Source organism: Rhineura floridana, chromosome 6 (genome assembly GCF_030035675.1).
Source record: "Rhineura floridana isolate rRhiFlo1 chromosome 6, rRhiFlo1.hap2, whole genome shotgun sequence".
NCBI classification, from domain to species: Eukaryota; Metazoa; Chordata; class Lepidosauria; order Squamata; family Rhineuridae; genus Rhineura; species Rhineura floridana.
Window position 1 is genome coordinate 24,056,146 of NC_084485.1, and position 18,560 is coordinate 24,074,705.

The following is an 18,560-nucleotide window of genomic DNA, read 5'->3' on the forward strand; positions in this document are numbered from 1 at the left end:
GAACACTCCCTTCTGCCTCTTTCAAAGACTTAAACAGATGTTAACCTTATTTATGTCAGTGGCTGGAAGGATGAGCTATAGAAAGAATGAATAATAATTCAGGAATGGAGATGACAAAACAAAACAGCCAGCTTTGCAATGCCCCTGTAAGCACAAATATTGCCATTGTCAGTTTTTGCCAGCCTCTCTTATCCTTCTCTTACCCAGTACACTCTAAGAAAATAAATGTGTGCATCACCTGGTAACATTTCCAAACAAGAGCCATTATAATAAATAATAATAAATAAACTTTAATTTATAGGCTGCCTATCTGGCCAATGGCCACTCTAGGCGGCGTACAATAAAGCACGATAAAATACATGGTAAAATATGATACAATAAAAACAATATAACCAGGCCTTCAGGACACTGTAGATACTTCGGTGGCCCGCTGCAATGAGTTTGCTGAGCACTTCCAGCATAAGATCTTACGCATTCGTCGGGACCTAGACTCTCATTTTATAGTAGTTAACCCTAGTGAGGTGTCTGGTGCACAGTCTTATCATGTTTTGTTGGATGAGTTTCAGTCGGTTCAGTTCGAGGACGTGGACAAGGTGCTTGGACAGGTACGTGCAACCACTTCGGTACTAGATCCTTGCCCCTCTTGACTAATAAAAACTGGCAAGGAGGGAACAGTTGGCTGGGCCAGGGAAGTGATAAATGCCTCCTTGCGAGAGGGAGTGGTCCCTGGCTGTCTGAAGAAGGCAGCAGTGAGACCACTCCTGAAAAAGCCTTCCCTGGACCCAGAGGATTTCAGCAGCTACAGACCAGTGGCAAATGTTCCATATCTCGGCAAGATCTTGGAACGAGTGGTTGCTGACCAGCTCCAGGCGCTATTGGATGAAACCGATTATCTAGATCCATTTCAATCGGGTTTCAGGCCCGGTTTCGGCACTGAGACGGCCTTGGTCGCCCTGTTTGATGATCTATGTCGGGAGAGAGACAGAGGGAGTGTAACTCTGTTGATTCTCCTTGATCTCTCAGCGGCTTTTGATACCATCGACCATGGTATCCTTCTGGAGAGGCTTGCGGAGTTGGGAGTTGGAGGCACTGCGTGGCAGTGGTTCCACTCCTACTTGGCGGGCCATCTCCAGAAGATAGTGCTTGGGGAACATTGCTCGACACCATGGGTACTCCAATGTGGGGTCCCGCAGGGTTCGGTTTTGTCTCCCATGCTTTTTAACATCTATATGAAGCCATTGGGTGCGGTCATCAGGAGTTTTGGAGTGCGTTGTCACCGGTACGCTGATGACACGCAGCTCTACTTCTCCTTTTCATCTTCCTCAGGTGAGTCTGTCAATGTGCTGAACCGTTGCCTGGATGCGACAATGGACTGGATGAGAACTAACAAACTGAGACTCAATCCTGATAAGACTGAGATGCTGTTGGTGGATGGTTTTTCCAATCAGATGGTGGATACATATCCTGTCCTGGATGGGGTTACACTCCCCCTAAAGGAACAGGTTCGTAGTCTGGGAGTCATTCTAGACTCTTCCCTGTCACTTGAGGCTCATGTAGCCTCTGTGGCACGGAATGCGTTCTACCAACTTCGATTGGTAGGCCAGCTACGTCCCTACCTGAGTAAGGAGGATCTTACATCAGTAGTACATGCTCTGGTAACCTCACATTTGGATTACTGTAATGCGCTCTACGTAGGGCTACCTCTGAAGACGGTTCGGAAACTACAGCTGGTGCAAAATGCGGCGGCCAGACTGCTAACAAGAACGAAGCGGTCTGACCATATAACACCTGTTTTGGCCCGCTTGCACTGGCTTCCAATACGCTTCCAGGCCAAATTCAAAGTGTTGGTATTAACCTATAAAGCCTTATACGGCACGGGACCTCAATATCTGTTGCAACGCCTCTCCCGCTATGAACCGGCTCGTACACTACGGTCTGCTACGAAGGCCCTCCTCCGGGTCCCGACTCATAGGGAGGCCCGGAGGGCAGTGACAAGATCAAGGGCCTTCTCAGTGGTGGCCCCCGAACTATGGAATAGTCTCCCCGAGGAGGTTTGCCTGGCGCCGACACTATCATCCTTTCGGCGCCAGGTTAAAACCTTTCTCTACTCCGAGGCATTTTAATTTTTTGTTAATGATTGTAATGTTTGTAATTTGATTTTAGCCTTTGCTGTTTTTAGACTGTAAAATGATTTTAGACTGATGTTTTGTATTATATTGTATTTTATTGTATCTATGTTCACCGCCCAGAGAGCTATTGCTAGTCGGGCGGTATATAAGTTTTAAAAATAATAAATAAATAAATAAATACAGCACAATGCAAAAATTACAATATTTAGTAAAGTTGTCAGTAATACAATTCTGAAGCTAGTTCACCTTAGAAGTCTCAAGTTCATAAAGGCCTGATGGAAAAGCCAAGTCTTCAGGCCTCGGTGAAATATATATAAGGAAGGGGCATGTCGAAGAGCTATTGGGAGGGAGTTCCAAATTGTGGGGGCTGCCACAGAGAAGGCCCTCTCCCGAGTCCTCACCAACCCAATCACTTTAGTTGACGGGACTGAGAGGAGGCCCTGAGTGGCAGATCTTGTAGGGCGGCACAATTTATGACGTTGGAGGCACATTAATGGAGGCCATTAGGCAGTGCACCAGAGTACAACCTGACCAAGCCTATTATGAAAGTGGGAGAACACTGAAACTCATTACTTTTGTATGAAACTGGGCATCTTTGGGATGTTTCATCAAGAAGCTGAAGAATCTAAGTGCAGCCTTCCTTATCTATGCAATGGACATTTTTTAAGAAAAAGAGAGAGTCTTACACTTGTATGTTTTGCAGAGCACCACAGTTTACAAGTCTCATGCACTGCACACTATTCTACAGTCTTGAACGGGTTAATATACCTGGTTGCTGTAGTCCTATAAAGATCTCACTGATCATCTGGTCAATATTTAAAGTAATATGTGTGCAGGGCACACATACAATAAAAAAATGTACCCAGAACACATAGCCAATGATTCCTGGGGGCTGAATGATCCTGTTCTCCCAAATAATGTGAAAAAGTTCTGCCTGGGACGACAGCAGAAGAGGGCGATACCCAGAAAGACACACAAGGCTTAAAAGGCAGCGGTTATGCGGAGAGGGAGAGGGAAAGTGTGGAGGGCTGGGCGTTCTTCTCTATGCCATGACGCTGGGAGGAATTGTAGTAAAGAGCAAGGGAACTCCGCTTTTGCAAAGCATCCTGGCATATGAGCTCAGCCACAGTGCCTGAGCCAGTTTGGAGGGCAAGCGCCTGCCGTCAATAGCTGGGCACGTCTGCTCGATTCCTGCAGGACAAGGAAAGGAGACAGGCTGGCAATGGAACGAATCATGGCTACGTCAAATGTTTTTATTTCTTCCTGATCTCTCTCTCTTTATTCTTCTCTTCCATCAATAATTCACCTTAGGGCTTCCCCCCCTCTCTTCTCCTCGTGGGTGTTGGAGGGGGGGTTGGACGGGGAAGAACGGGGCATGGGGAAGTGCTGATTTTGTCTGGGAGGTGTTTGGAAGGTTATTTTCCAGAGCTCTTTAAAGGACAAAACAAAACAAAAAAAAAGGAAGAGGGAAGACTGACTTTCTTTTTTGCTGGAATTGCTGGAAGATTGGAGGAGACGAAGCTTTGATGTGCTGGTAGCGGGTGCGTTTTCCCCCCTTTCCGCCCCACTGCTGGTAGGGCTGCTATTGCTGGCTTTGTATGCAAGCGTGGTGTGTGTAAGCGTGGAGAGAGGAGGAACGAGAGGCGTCGTTGGGGCGCTCCAAGCAAGGCTTCGCTGTCCGCCTCTCTTGGTGCTGAACATGGGCGCTTCAAGCAGGGCGCTGTCCATGGTGCCTACCGTCCTGCTGGCTTTGGCTCTCCCTGCTTTCCCCGTCTGGGCGCAGAACGACACGGAGCCCATCGTCCTGGAAGGGAAATGCTTGGTGGTTTGCGATTCCAACCCCGCTACTGATTCAAAGGGATCCTCTTCTTCTCCTTTGGGGATCTCCGTACGGGCTGCTAATTCCAAGGTTGCTTTCTCGGCAGTCAGGAGTACCAACCATGAACCTTCCGAGATGAGCAACAAAACCAGGATAATCTACTTTGATCAGGTAATAAAGAAAGTAAATGTATGTGTACTTTTTTTCTTAAAAGGGAGGACATTCTAATCAGTTTTTCGTGCTAAGAGGTGGAAAAAGAAAGAGAGAAAAGGGGGGGAATTGTCAAGGGATGAGCATTTTTGGTTCAGGGAGGAGCATTTTCATTTAGGAAAGATACTAGATTGAAAGTGGAGTGAAGAGGCAGTTGGTCATGAAACTGAGATGAGATCCGTTCAGGGGAGAAGGTGGGATCAACAGGTGGGAGTGGATCTGTGAGCTCTTTAATGCTCCATTTGAAAGCAATGGGCTGAAACTTATGACATGGCAGCAGAAATTCTTGGTCAATTGACTCATTTCCTCCCTAGCAACACTTTTCTGCCTTTCCAGTGAAGTTTGATCACCATTCCACTTTATCAGGCGAGGTTGCATTTTTGCACATTATAAGTCTTTGTAATCATAAGGCTGTATTCAGGAGCAAGCAGGTTGTTTTGCTCTGAAAATCCAACTACTTGTCTTATTACTTATTGATTTCAATTTCTACTATTCCACTCTCCCATATTAAAGGCTCATAGTGGGTTATGTAAGTTTCAGCAGTTCAGTATTCAGAAATGAAGAGGACCTACTGCCTAAAAGTCCATATTCTTATGAACAAAGTATGATGTTTAAACAACTTCTCTGCATCTGAGAGTAATGCAGGAAGACCAAACTATTCAGGAAAGCATCTGATTTTAGAGTATTTGAATTGATTGGTGATGACAGTGGCAGTTGTGGAAGAATACAGAGATCATATCATTTCTACACTCCTGTAACCTGATCCTGATAATATTTACTCAGAAGTAAATTGCACAGTGTGTCTTACTTCCAAGTAAGTGTGTGTAGGATTACAATCGTTCAGTTTAGATTATTTGATATCTGAAGGGATGTGTGGGCATTTCTAAGGTTCTAAGGAGGTGGTGGGGGTGGAGGGAGGTATTCCATGCAGTTGAGGTGAAGATGTCCAAAAATTGTATTTGATTCCTTGGAATATTCCTGTTAGCTTTGCAGTGACTTTTTCACAGAAGTACAAACCTTCTATCACTTTATTAGATGTCAAAATCCATAAGTGGAATTTAGGCACAGCTCACAACCCACAATCTACTTATTCTGGTGCAATCACATTGGCATGAATATAGCAATCAAACAGTCAGGTAACACAGAGGAATATGGAGGTAGTCTTTTGAAAGATTCACTGCACCTTCATTGTACCACTGCAGAATTTTCCCTCATCCCATTCCTTTTCTTCCTGACCTACATCTAAAAAACAAACACCATATAATCCCTTTATTTAAACATATTATCAATTTTTGGATATTCCCCCTCCAAAGTAGGTGCATTGTCAGTTTCAAGGCATTTATAAATGAGAATGGACCCTTTTACAATAGAGGGTTTTTTAATTTAAAAATCAATATGTTTCCATCTATCTGTGGTACAATCCTGTTACTTTTTAAAGAGTCCATTTATTTTAATGGAAGAGTTTAGCAGGTGTCTCAATTTCTCTCATTTACACCCATGTGATTTACAAGTGTGCAATTTTTGCTGGATCAGACCCATATGTATATTATTAAAGAGAGAGGGGAGGGCACTTTAATTATGTTGTGTCAGCTCCAGTTTGAATTGTATGTGCCTTCATGGGAATTGTCTAATACTCTGCCATCAGCTATTTTCTTTATCACCCCCTTCTCATTATGTATGATAGCAGGTGGAATAGCCTATCTTTGCAAATATTAGCCCAGTGAGTTAATTAAGCCCCAAAAGGTACTCTTTAGTCTTTCAAAGCATATTCTCAGAGAGTATGGTGGAGCTCCAGCCTCTCCTATGACTACAAAGAGTTCTGAGGATCTTGTACCTTACACAGTCACACTATCATTAACCTTTTCAAGAGGCCAGGAGACAGGTGGATATGTAAGAGACTTGAAAATGGTCAGAGCATCAGACAGCTGCCTGTATCTTTTGAGAAAGAGCACAAGGAAAGATACAGCCCTCCCGGCACAGGTTACGAGCCTGGAATTTTAAAAGTGTATGTTCCCCTCTCCCATCAGTTGTGCAGAACCTAGAGATGCCATATAATTAATTACTCCTCTTCCTATTAAATGTTCTTGCTTCCTGCTTTCTTGTAAGAAACTACCCACTCACCTGCATTGATATTTTACTCTCATGCCTTCATATTCATTCCAATCAAGACTGAACAAGGAGCCAGCATATACTGTATGTAAAGGCACTCTTTTTTCTCCATTGCCACGACAACTGAAACCAATCCCAACACGAACAAATCAAAAAACGTATGTATGTTTGGATGAAAGTTGAGCTGGTTTCAGCTTACAGCGGCAAAGCTAAATAAAATTAACTTTCCACTGAACTCATGTAAATGTGTTTAGGACTGAGGAGTAACAGGGGTGAATGACAGACCATTTTCACCTGTATTGTTTGTTGCTGACAACTAAAGGATTCGGGGGTTGCCCCCTATGAATGACCAAGGTGTGACCCCTGTAAATATAAGAAATGTGGTAGAAGTGCCTTCGATGATTTCACATCAACAGGCCATCCAGCTTAGTATGGTTTCTCTAAACTGGCAACAGCTGTCAAGGCACAGGTCCCTTCCAGTCTTCCACAAAAGATCCTGTATGCTGGGCCTAAGACCTTAAGTGCAAAGCATGTGCATTATTGCTATTTTACCTCCTCCTTGATAATATTGTTCATATATTATTATACTATCAGTGTATAATTTCCCTGAGGACCTTATTACATAAAAGGTGGAAGAACTGTAATACATTTGTTGTAATCCTCAGCACTGGTCCTACCATTAGGCAAAATGTCATGGCCTTCTCAAAGGGGGTGGCAGTAGAAGCAGCTCTCTCTCCTTACTCATTCTTTCTGAGTCCCCATACCTAACATTGATAGAATCAGGCTCCACAAGCAATGCATCATGGGTAAGTGCAGCAAAAGGGGGATGGGGATATGTGTGCAGATGTGCTATACTTTATAGCAAATATTTCATGGCCCCACCTCAGTCATTTGGGTTTTGGAGTCTCTTATCTTTAGATCTATGGGAAGAGGAGGCAGACAGCACAGTAGCGTGGATAATGTTCTCTCCGTCAACTGATCTGAAATAACATGTTCCTTTAAATCCTTTCCATGTTAGGGATACTGTACACCTTAATGTATTTGGGGGCTTCATTTGCTGCTCTGCTTCAGGTAGAAAAATGACTTGGGCCAGCCCTGGAAATTCTGGTATCAACTCTGTAGGGTAAGCAGGTCACTATGATCATCCCCACATTGCACATGGGAGGTGGAGAAGAATAGTTTGCCCCTCTGATGAGCTTCTGGTAGAACTGAGATTTGAACCAGGGATTGCCTGTTTCATTGCTCAGTTTCTTACCTGTGACACTGTGTTACACTTAGCCTGGTGAGAAAACAAAAGGAGAGGGGAAGAGAAGAGAAGCAATGCTAACAAACAATGGAAGTGAGCAAGGACAACTATATGTACCTAGCCATCATGTCAGCAGGGGCTGAGTGGAAGGAGTTAAGCCACAGGGCTGAGGAACTGTTGGCCCTCCAGGTGTGGTTGGATACAGCTCCCATCATCCCTGTCCTTTAACCATGCTAGCTGGGGCTGATGGGAATCGGAGTCCAACAACATCTGCAGGGTCATATAGGTGAGGTAAGTCCCTTCCCTGAGTTAGGCCCTAGGCTTCACAGGAAGGTGGATTTTAAGGATGGGTTTGAGGAAAGAGGGTGACATTAATTCAAGGAAAGAATTCCAAGCAGCTTTACCAATGAACCATGATCCTTCCCCACAAGTAGTAAGAAGTAACCAATCTCCCCAAAATACAAGAACTAATTAAAAAAAAACACTTGGGTTGATTTCCATTGCTTCCTTAATTTTAAATTAAGACCAACAATGAGCAAAATGGAATGGGAAACCTTCACAAAAGATTGCTTGTAGGTGATAGAAGATGTGCACCATTAATGTCTTCTGTCTAGCCACATGTTGAACAAAGTCCAGGATTGTTGCTGGTTTTTAAAAAAATGCTTATTTTAAAGAGATCAATGAAAGAGAGATAGATGGATGGATTGGTGAGTGGGTGGGTGGATGGATAGATAGATATGCCCTGCATTAAAATCATGGAGTAAGCACTGAAGATGTTCATCCCAGCTGCTGTACCAGACTAAACTCATAGGAGCAGAGACGGGGCCTCTGTGGGCCTCTAGGTATTGTTGGACTCCAGACACCCATCAGCCCCAGCCAGCATGTTGGGGGAGAATGACAGTTGTAGTTTAGCAACATCTGTAGAGCCACAGATTTCCCACCTCATCACAGAGTATTAATGTACCAGAGTACTGAAGAAATTCTTTATTTAGCAAGCAACTTTTTGGGATCTGATGCAAGCCATCCTCCTGATGCCACCAACAGTGATAAGCTTGGTTTGATTTTAATGTACTATTTACTGCAAATCTTTATTGGAATGTACTATAGTGTAGTAGTGTGGTAGGTCCCCGATGCAGTTTGATCCCACTTGTCTTGAACTATGCAGTTTACACATACAGTTTTGCCACATGACAAAACAGGCTGACCTGTTGCATCAAGTCATTTCTTCTTGAATGACCATGGTTTAAGATTGTGCTTTGGGGGAAAGAACCCATACCGTGCCAGGTGCCAAATGTTATTACTTTTGAAAAGAAAATTCTGAAAGAATATCTGAAAGCAGGGATCAGTTTTGGAAGCAATGGACTATTTGACCTAGTGTAACAAGGCAGACATGTAAGAATTATAGGAATTTCACCCTCTTATCATCTGAGCTGCCCCCCTCCCCAGCTATTATTTTTGGAAGGCTCTGGGGACCATAATTTGGTTAAAATTAAGGGAAGCCACAGATGGGGCTTGTGGGTTTCATTAGAACCCCCTTACCTTTTCCCTCATAATTTGAGCACTTTCTGAAACAATTTACTCCCAAACATCTTACTGGAGCCAGATCAAGGACCATAGGGCTAGTCAGCAATTTCTCCAATTTAATTCCGCATCCCTGAGCATCTTGAACCATGATTCAGCAAAGTGAACTTGCCTAAGAAGGATGCTTTGATCAATGGCTAGGCAAAGTAAAAGCACTATGGGTCTTTACAGAACTCTGCCTGCCACTTCCACAGTCAGCAGTGGGAACCATGTTTCCGTGTATATGAAATTCTGTACCGGATACTTTAGGTGCAATTCACATCAAGATATTGTCCTCCCTTTCTTAATTGCCAACCAATAGGCACTCAACACAACAATGTACACAAAATGCTAACAATAAAACAACAAAATCCACAATAAAAATGACATAGAGCACCACAAAGCTAAAGTTCGATGTGACGAATTTGCCAAGCACTTCCAGAATAAAATCTCTTGCATTCGTCAGGACTTAGACTCCAATGTTATAGCAGTGGAATCAAATGAGGTCTCCGGAGCACAGTCTGGCCATATTTTGTAGGATGAGTTTCAATTGGTGCAGCTTGAGGACAAGGTGCTTGGACAGGTGCGTGCAACCACTTCTGTGTTAGACCCTTGCCCCTCTTGGCTAATAAAAGCTAGCAGGGATGGCAGTGCCGGCTGGGCCAGGGAAGTGATTAATGCCTCACTATGTGAGGGAGTGGTCCCGCACTGCCTTAAGGCGGCAGTAGTGAGACCGCTTTTGAAGAAATCCTCCCTGGACCCAGATAATTTGAATAACTATAGGCTGGTAGCAAATGTGCCATTCCTGGGCAAGGTTCTGGAAAGGGTGGTTGCATCCCAGCTCCAGACACTCTTGGATGAGACCGATTATCTGGATCCATTTCAATTGGGTTTCAGGCCCGGTTTTGGTACAGAGACAGCCTTGGTCACCCTGTATGATGACCTTTGTCGGGAGAAAGACAGAGGGAGTGTAACTCTGTTGATTCTCCTTGATCTCTCAGCGGCTTTTGATACCATCGACCATGGTATCCTCCTGGAGAGGCTTGCGGATTTGGGAGTTGGAGGCACTGCCTGGCAGTGGTTCCGCTCCTATCTTGCAGGTCGTCTCCAGAAAGTAGTGCTTGGGGAGCACTACTCGATACCCTGGGCGCTCCAATATGGAGTTCCGCAGGGATCAGTTCTGTCCCCCATGCTCTTTAACATCTATATGAAGCTGCTGGGTGCTGTCATCAGGAGTTTGGGAGTCCTTTTGGACCCATCCTTGTCACTTGAGGTGCAGGTGGCCTCGGTGGCACGGAGTGCTTTTTACCAACTTAGGCTGGTAGCCCAGCTACGCCCATATCTGGACAGGGAACATCTTGCTTCAGTTGTCCATGCTCTGGTGACCTCAAGATTGGACTACTGCAATGCACTTTATGTGGGGCTGCCCTTGAAGACGGTTCGGAAACTGCAGCTTGTGCAGAATGCAGCGGCCAGATTAATAACCGGGACCAAACGGTCGGAACATGTGACACCGATTCTGGCCCGCTTGCACTGGCTGCCTATATGTTTCTGGGCCCGATTCAAGGTGCTGGTTTTAACCTATAAAGCCTTACACGGCACGGGCCCACAATACCTGATGGAACGTCTCTCCCGCTATGAACCTACCTGTACACTACGCTCAACATCAAAGGTCCTTCTCTGGGTGCCTACTCAGAAAGACGCCCGGAAGGCGACTACAAGAAAGAGGGCCTTCTCGGTAGCGGCCCCTGAACTATGGAACACCCTTCCTGACGAGATACGCCTGGCGCCTACTTTACTATCTTTTCGGCGCCAGGTGAAAACCTTCCTCTTTGCCCAGGCATTTTAATATTTTATTATTTTAATATCTTTTTTTTAATAATTTTTTAATAATTTTAGCTTTTGTATTTAATGTTGTAAAGATAGTTATATGTTCCATCTTTTTCTTTGAATTACTTTTGATTTGTATTTAATATGGGTTTATTATGTTAATCTTGCTTTTGTTATATGTTTAAATTGTTGATTTGGTGATGGTTTTAAATTGAATGTAAATATATTTTTATTTGATGTACACCGCCCAGAGAGCCTTGCTATGGGAGGTATAAAAATTGAATTAAATAAATAAATAAAATAAAAGCAACCAATAAAGCATCAGCCACAACTTCCAACATATGCCTAAGAAAACAAATAGGTCTTTAGCTGATTGTGAAATGCATAGAGAGGGAGGGGGCATCCGAAGCTCCTTAGGAAGCTTATTCCTTCACATTTCAACAAGTCCTGCTGTGCTCCTTCTGCGTTACAATCTGAGTAAAATAAAGGCTTTATTTGATGATATAACGGCACGGAAGATTGAAAAAAAATCTCTGTGTTATGCAAGGGTTTGAAAGGTCAGAATCAGTTTCTTGAACAAGATGTGTGTGTGTTTCAGCGTCACTGAAATCAACACACTTGTTTGTCCAGTTAAAGACTGCAGCCCAAAGCCGCTTATTTGGAAGTGCACTTCCACTGAAATCAATGAGGCTAATTTTTAAGGGCTCTGTTTAGGACTGAGGAATAAATTCCATTAAAATCAATAGGGCTTAAACATGCCTGACTTTCTGTGGATTGCACCTATTTGTTACACAACCCAGCCTGCTGCATCTGATTCTGAGAGCCAGATAAGGATAGGCCAAGAAATATATTTGCAAAAGGCAAAGGAGGACTGTGCCTTTCTATAGCTTATTACACCTGCAGTCACCACCATCCAGAACCCTTTGCATGCTCTGATATACCTGTGAAGTTCCTGCACAAATGGGATTTGCAACCAGTTTAATGGAGGGGCAGTTTCATGTGCACATCATGTTGCAAACACAGCTGCCCTCTCCATTCATGCTCTTGTAAGCTGGGGCACTTTGAATAAGTATCTGAATTCCTATGCTTACCAGAAGCAACTTGATCATAACACCCCTTATACAGGGGTGGGAAACCTTTGGCCCTCCAGATGTTGCTGAACTATATCTCCCATCAGCCCTAGCAAGCATGGCCAAAGGCCAGGGATGATGGGAACTGTAGTTCAGCAACATCTGGAGGGCCAAGGATTCCTCACATCTGAACTTTTGCATGCAGCTGGTACTATGCATTTGCTGTCACAAATGCATATTTCGATATGTATATGCACTGTATGTTGCAATATAGAAAAGAAATGCACATGTAGATTGAAAAAAGGGGTAGAGAAATAGTGGGAATACATATCATGTACACATGTGATGACATTATGCATTATGCCAAGCAATGGGTATGCACACAGAACTATACCCAGTATTTTTGGCACATTAAAGATCATCCCAATGTGAACTGTACTCCATTGGACATCAGTGGCTCTTCCTTCCAAAGATGAAAATATGTCAGATGGAGGAGTGGCATTATGGCTGGCTTCAGTATAGGTTGTGGGGCATGCCAGGACTATTGTGGGGATGTTCCTGCTTCTGCACACCAACCAATCGGGGATGAGGATAAGGAGGGCATAAAAGCCCAGATCCCATCCATCTTTTTAGATCCTTATCGGCACCCTTTCATCCATATGTTCGATGATGGTATACTCATTCCAGAGTCTGAGTGGGATTTCCCTGTGGATCAGATTGACACAGGGGGAAAACAGGTGTTTTTTTAAACCTACTCTGGACTGTTTCATTGGGGGGATGACAGATGGTATTGGCAGATAATGCATGGTGGCATCTCCCTCATATAATAGGTTGGTCACAACAGCAGAGAAGTGTGGGAAGCACGTTTTTGAGCATAATTATTGGTGAGCACTCAGAAGCACCATGATGGTGAAAGAGGATTCCTTAGATTTGCCCTCAGGGCTTTCTGGGCCATGGGTAGTGAAAGGACCTTCTGTGGGGCTTGCCTGGGTCATATACATCCAGGATTGGAGATCTAGCTCTGGCTCCACCTCTCTGTCCGGCCTTGCCACTGCCTAGCTGGGGTTTGGACTATCTTATTAGATAGTTCCTTTACTAGCTTACAATAATCTTGCATATCTGCTGTGCTGTATTTAAAGTTCTATCGCTACTTAACCCAATGCAAGGGTCTTTATTCTGGGTGTGGGCACAAATGTCTAGCATTTGGAGATATTTCAGTAGTGTGCTCTAATTCTAAACATGTGCACTGACATATTCTGCGGCGTCAGAAGCATTGTGCTGCATCACTGCAATGCTGGTGTAACCTCATACCTTTGTGCCGCTGATGTAACTTTTGGGGTTCGGTGTGCTTTGTTTGTGCCTACCTGACTACTATGGTGGGGCTTGCATCATCAGAGGGCTTTGAGAATTGTGCTGCAAATGGATTTTAAAAACATGAGTAACTCCACTCCGAAGCTGAGGTGGCTTAAAACCCAACAAGAGCTTTAGTGGAACTAAGGAGCTTCTCAGTTTTTAGTACAAAGCCTGTGCAATGTGGTCCTATCTAGACTAAATCAAAAGTAAGCTCTATTGTTGACCTCAGTACAGCTTACTCTCAATGATGAAACAGATTATCTTGATCCATCCCAGTCTGGGTTCAGGCCTCGTTATGGGACTGAATTGGCCTTGGTTGCCCTGGTAGATGACCTTTATCGGGAGAAGGACAGGGGGAGTGCGACCCTGTTATTCTTACTTGATCTCTCAGGGGCTTTTGATACCATTAACCATGGTATCCTTCTGGGCCGACTTGGTGAGATGGGTATTGGAGGCACTGTTTTACAGTGCTTCCAATCCTATCTCCAGGGTCGCTCTCAGAGAATAGCATTGGGTGACTGTCTTTCAGCCCCCTGGCAGTTGTGTTGTGCGGTGCCGCAGGGTACCATCTTGTCCCCCATGCTGTTTAACATCCATATGAAGCCCTTGGGAGCAGTCACCAGGAGATTTGGGGCGAGGTGTCAGTAGTATGCCCAGCTCTATTTCTCCATAACATTTGAATCAGGAGAGGCCGTGCAAGCCCTGGACTGCTGCCTGGACTCAGTGGTGGGCTGGATGAGGGCCAATAAACTGAGTCTGAATCCTAGCAAAACTGTGGGTTGGTGGATCCCGAGTTCAGATAATTGGTCAGTTGCCTGCTTTGGATGGGGTTGTACTCCCTCTGAAAGAGCAGGTCCGTAGTCTGGGAGTGCTCCTGGATCCATCTTTGTCGTTAGAGGCCCAGGTGACCTCTGTGGCTAGCAATGCCTCTTACCAGCTTTGGCTGGTAAGACAGCTGCGGCTGTTTCTGGACCGGGATAGCCTGACCACTGTTGTCCATGCACTGGTAACCTCCAGGCTGGATTACTGTAATGCGCTCTATGTGGGGCTGCCCTTGAGGTTGGTCTGGAAGCTGCAACTGGTGCAAAATGTGGCAGTGAGACTGCTCACTGGGGCAGGGTATCGCCAACATGTCACCCCACTGCTGAAAGAATTGCACTGGCTGCCCATTTGCTACCGAGCCAAGTTCAAGGTTCTAGTTTTAGCGTACAAAGCCCTATACAGCTCGGGACCAGGATACCTGAAAGACCTTCTTACCCCTTATATACCCAGTCGATCACTGCACTCTGCAGGTGAGAGCCTCCTGCAGATATGATCTTATCAGGAGATTCATTCTGCACAATATAGGAAACAGACCTTTAGTGTGGCGTCATCTACCCTGTGGAATTCCCTCCACTTGAATATTAGGCAGGTGCCATCTCTGCTATCTTTTTGGTGCCTTTTGAAGACTTTCCTCTTTCAACAAGCCTTTTAAGTTGAGACCTATCCCAGTCTTTTTCTGTGTTATAATTGCTTGTTAAAGTGTTTTTTAAATAATGGTTTTAACCCTTTTTACAAGATGTTTTTAAAGCTTTTTAAAAAAATGTTTTTAACATTGTTTTGTTTTAATGTATTTTAAGGTCTGTTTTTATGATGTTTTAAAGTGTTTTTAGTGTCTCTGTTTGCTGCCCTGGCCTCCTGCTGGGAGGAAGGGCGGGATAGAAATCAAATAATAAATAAAAATAAATAAATGAAGCATGCATAGAATTGTAGCCTTAGAAAGGAATGCCTAGGCCAGTTGAATCTTGCTGGGAGAAAATATTTCCCATGTCTGCAATTATTAATTTTATGTACAATAAATTACTGTAAACAAATATTGGGGTTAAGAATTAACACCTCAACCTTAAATGTGTAAGCATGGTGATAAATCGTGTGTCTATTGCAAATTAATTATATTCTTTCCCCAGAACACTGAATGCTCCTGTTAATTCTTATTTTCTCTCTCTTTAATTTGTAGATCCTAGTAAATGTGGGCAATTTCTTTACATTGGAGTCTGTCTTTGTAGCACCAAGAAAAGGAATTTACAGTTTTAATTTTCATGTAATTAAAGTCTACCAGAGCCAAACAATCCAGGTATGTTGATTCAAAAACCTGTGGGGACACATTTGTTGGTATTTCTTTCCTTCCATCCATCCTTCCTCACCTTTTAAAAAATAATAAATGGATAATGGATGAAAAAATTATTATAGTTTAAACACTCCCATATTGATGAGTTAGGTAACATAGCAAATAGCTCAACCTGGTCAATACAAATGGATATCAGTGATGTTTTGAGATAACAGTGTTACTCACCAGTTCTAGATATAACTTAGAGTGTTCAAAATAAACAGAATCCTTGTGTTCCAGTTATACAGTGCAACTTTTCTGTGAATCTCTAATTGAGGACTGTCAGAAGTTATTTTTTTTATAATAAATAAAATGAACATCATCTAGTCTAAATTAAGCATGTAGTTCACTTAAGAACATAGGAAGAGCTATGCTGGATTAGGTGAAAGCTCCATCTGGTCCAGCATCCTGTTCTCACAGTGGCCAACCAGATGCCTATGAGAAACCCAAAACCAAGACCTGAGTGCAACAGACCTCTCCTACTGAAATCAGTGGGACTTAAAAGTAGGGTTGGATCTAATCCACAGAAGGACTCCTTATATTCACAGAGGGAACTGAGGTAAAGTGGAACCTTCCTGATGAAAGAAGGATGTGGGATGCAATTATTGCCAATTTCCCCTTGCCTCTGAAGCTGCCAGTGGTACATTCTGTATTGTTCCAAAAGGTCCTTACCATCCAGAACAGCTTTTTGCAGGACGTAGGGTACTGCGGGGGGGGGAGATTGGTGAAAACCACTTCCTTGCCCCCTTCCTCCAGTGTGAGCAAAACTCTACAGAGTGCAAGTCTGAATCCAAACCCTAATATTAAGAAAATAATGAAAAGTATTATTACGATAGTAAGAATAACAATAAGCAGGCGCATTCACAGAACCGTTTAATGGTGCAAGTAGAAATGGTTTTGTCTCTTAACATGTGTCTGATAAAATAATGAAAACATCTCCACATGGTAATCTCAAATCTTAACTCTGTTAAAGAAGAGTGTGTAGAGGAAGCAGCAATGCTGCTGCATCTGTGTAAGTCTTGGCAGGGTGCCTCACCAGCAGTAAATCAGGTCAGGCTGGACGTCGTCATGTCTTTCCTCTCACCAGAGATAAAGCAGAAGCACTGAGGGAGATGTGGCTTGATGAGGGATCAGAAGGAGGAATGCTGAGAGAAGGAGAAGAGCTTCCATCCCACCTGCGGAGTGAGCAGTTTGGGGCGGGGGAACAGTGATTAAAGGGTGGAGCCCTCTAAAGCAGCATGCAAAAAAGGCAATAGGAGAAAAGCGATTTGGAGGGAGAAGCAAAGAAGAAGGCAACAATAAACAGATAAACTGGGGACAAAATGTTATGGTTACTGTCATAACATTAACACTTGGGGTCATACAGTGAAATGGATTGGCAGTAAGTTGAGACCTGAGAAAAGAGAGCCAGTCTTCACTGAACATACAATTAACTCATGAATGCCATTTCATGCCTTTAGGTGGTGGTTAGTTTTGCCTCACACGTCTTGATCAAAGCAAAGGCACATGATGCAGACCTCCTTATTCTGGCATCCTGATGTTGGGGTGATGCTGGCCTCAGTCACATGGGTGGGCCAGCCTTATACGTGGGTACTGTCCCCCTTCACTTCCTCTTCACTATTCAGTGTGGCACCTCCCTCATCGGTGTGGCTTTAACTGGATCACACTGGCATGGAGTACAGACAGTGGATCAGATTTGGTTACCTGATAGGCACCCCGAAATCCTTGGAGGTTGGAAGGGTAAGTTACCCAGCCACTCCATTGCACCATTGTGTGGTGCATCATTGTCACTGCTGAATGCTGACCAGTGTGGGTGGCGGTGAACAACAAGGACCAATCAGAGGGGCCACCAGGAGGGCCATTGGCCCATGGCCTCAAGCTCAAAAGAGGCCTCAAATTTAGACACTTGGTTTATTTTTTGTTTTTTGGAATTTGATAAGTTTCACAACTTGTTTTTTAGCTTACAGCTGCAAATTTTTACAAATAAGAGATGTGATTTGATAAAAGACATATTTTTGTTAACTGATATAGATTTTGTCACATTACAGAGTTTTTAAAATGTTCATAAATACTATGAAACATGTATCTGTTCTGATAGCACAAGATTAGACCATGATGAACATGTCCTGTCAGCTCAGCTGATTATAGATAAACAGACCACTCACTCTTTTTTCAGTGCCTTGTTTTGTTTTTGCATGTTGTCATTTTTGGGATGGTATTTAGTGCAAGTCCTACTCAGAGTAGACTCACTGAAGTTAATAGACATGCCTAACGTAGGTTCATTAATTTCAGTATTATTATTTTATCATTTTATTGAATTTATATCCCACCTTTCTTCCTCGGCTTAGTTGTATGCAACCCTTTGTTTTTGCAATGGCTAGGGGCCTCAAAAATTAGATGGGTTTGGGCCTGTCTGGACCTCTGAAAGGGCCTGTTTACAACTACATGTCTCCTCTGCTTGTATTTAAGGTGAACAGCCAAAAATAGGCATAGATTGTTGATCCAGTCAACATGAGCCAGGGTGGTATTGCCCAATACTTTCTCATGATCAGCCTGCATTCTTGTACATAGGAACATAGGAGGCTGGCTTACATTGAGTCAGACCATAGGCCTATCTAGCTCAGTATCGTCTACACTGATTGGTGACGGCTCTCCAGAGTTTCAGGCAGTTTGTTTTGTGGCAGACCACCAGGTCAATAAATGTGGCCCTTTTTACCCCACTTTGTGTTTTATGTCTTTGCTCAGGTCAGGGGCGCAGGGGCAGAGCTTGGAAAAGTTACTTTTTTGAACTACAACTCCCATCAGCCCAATCCAGTAGCCATGCTGGCTGGGGCTGATGGGAGTTGTAGTTCAAAAAAGTAACTTTTCCAAGCTCTGCGCAGGGGGTGGGGGAGGGGAGGCGAATTCCCTGATTTAGATGGATTTTCTAAAAAATGGTTAGACAAATTAATGTTAGATAGGTAATGAAAGGTCAATAGAACCTCATTGTTGAGAAGCTTTATCGTCCCCTCTGTGTGCAATGTTCAGGTTGTGAGGAATCTTCCTTATGTAGCAAAAATTGCACCACCCAGAAATATTTTAAAAAATA

General features: G+C 43.7%; 1 protein-coding gene across 1 annotated transcript in view; it reads left to right on the forward strand.

Moving 5' to 3' along the window:
* The first annotated feature begins 3,828 nt into the window (after window positions 1-3,828).
* Window positions 3,829-18,560, forward strand: part of CBLN4 (cerebellin 4 precursor) — a 29,262-nt gene continuing 14,530 nt past the window's right edge. The window contains exons 1-2 of the mRNA XM_061630275.1: window positions 3,829-4,119; window positions 15,323-15,439. Of these exons, the coding sequence (XP_061486259.1) occupies window positions 3,829-4,119; window positions 15,323-15,439 (408 nt within the window). The remainder of the gene's footprint in view (window positions 4,120-15,322; window positions 15,440-18,560) is intronic.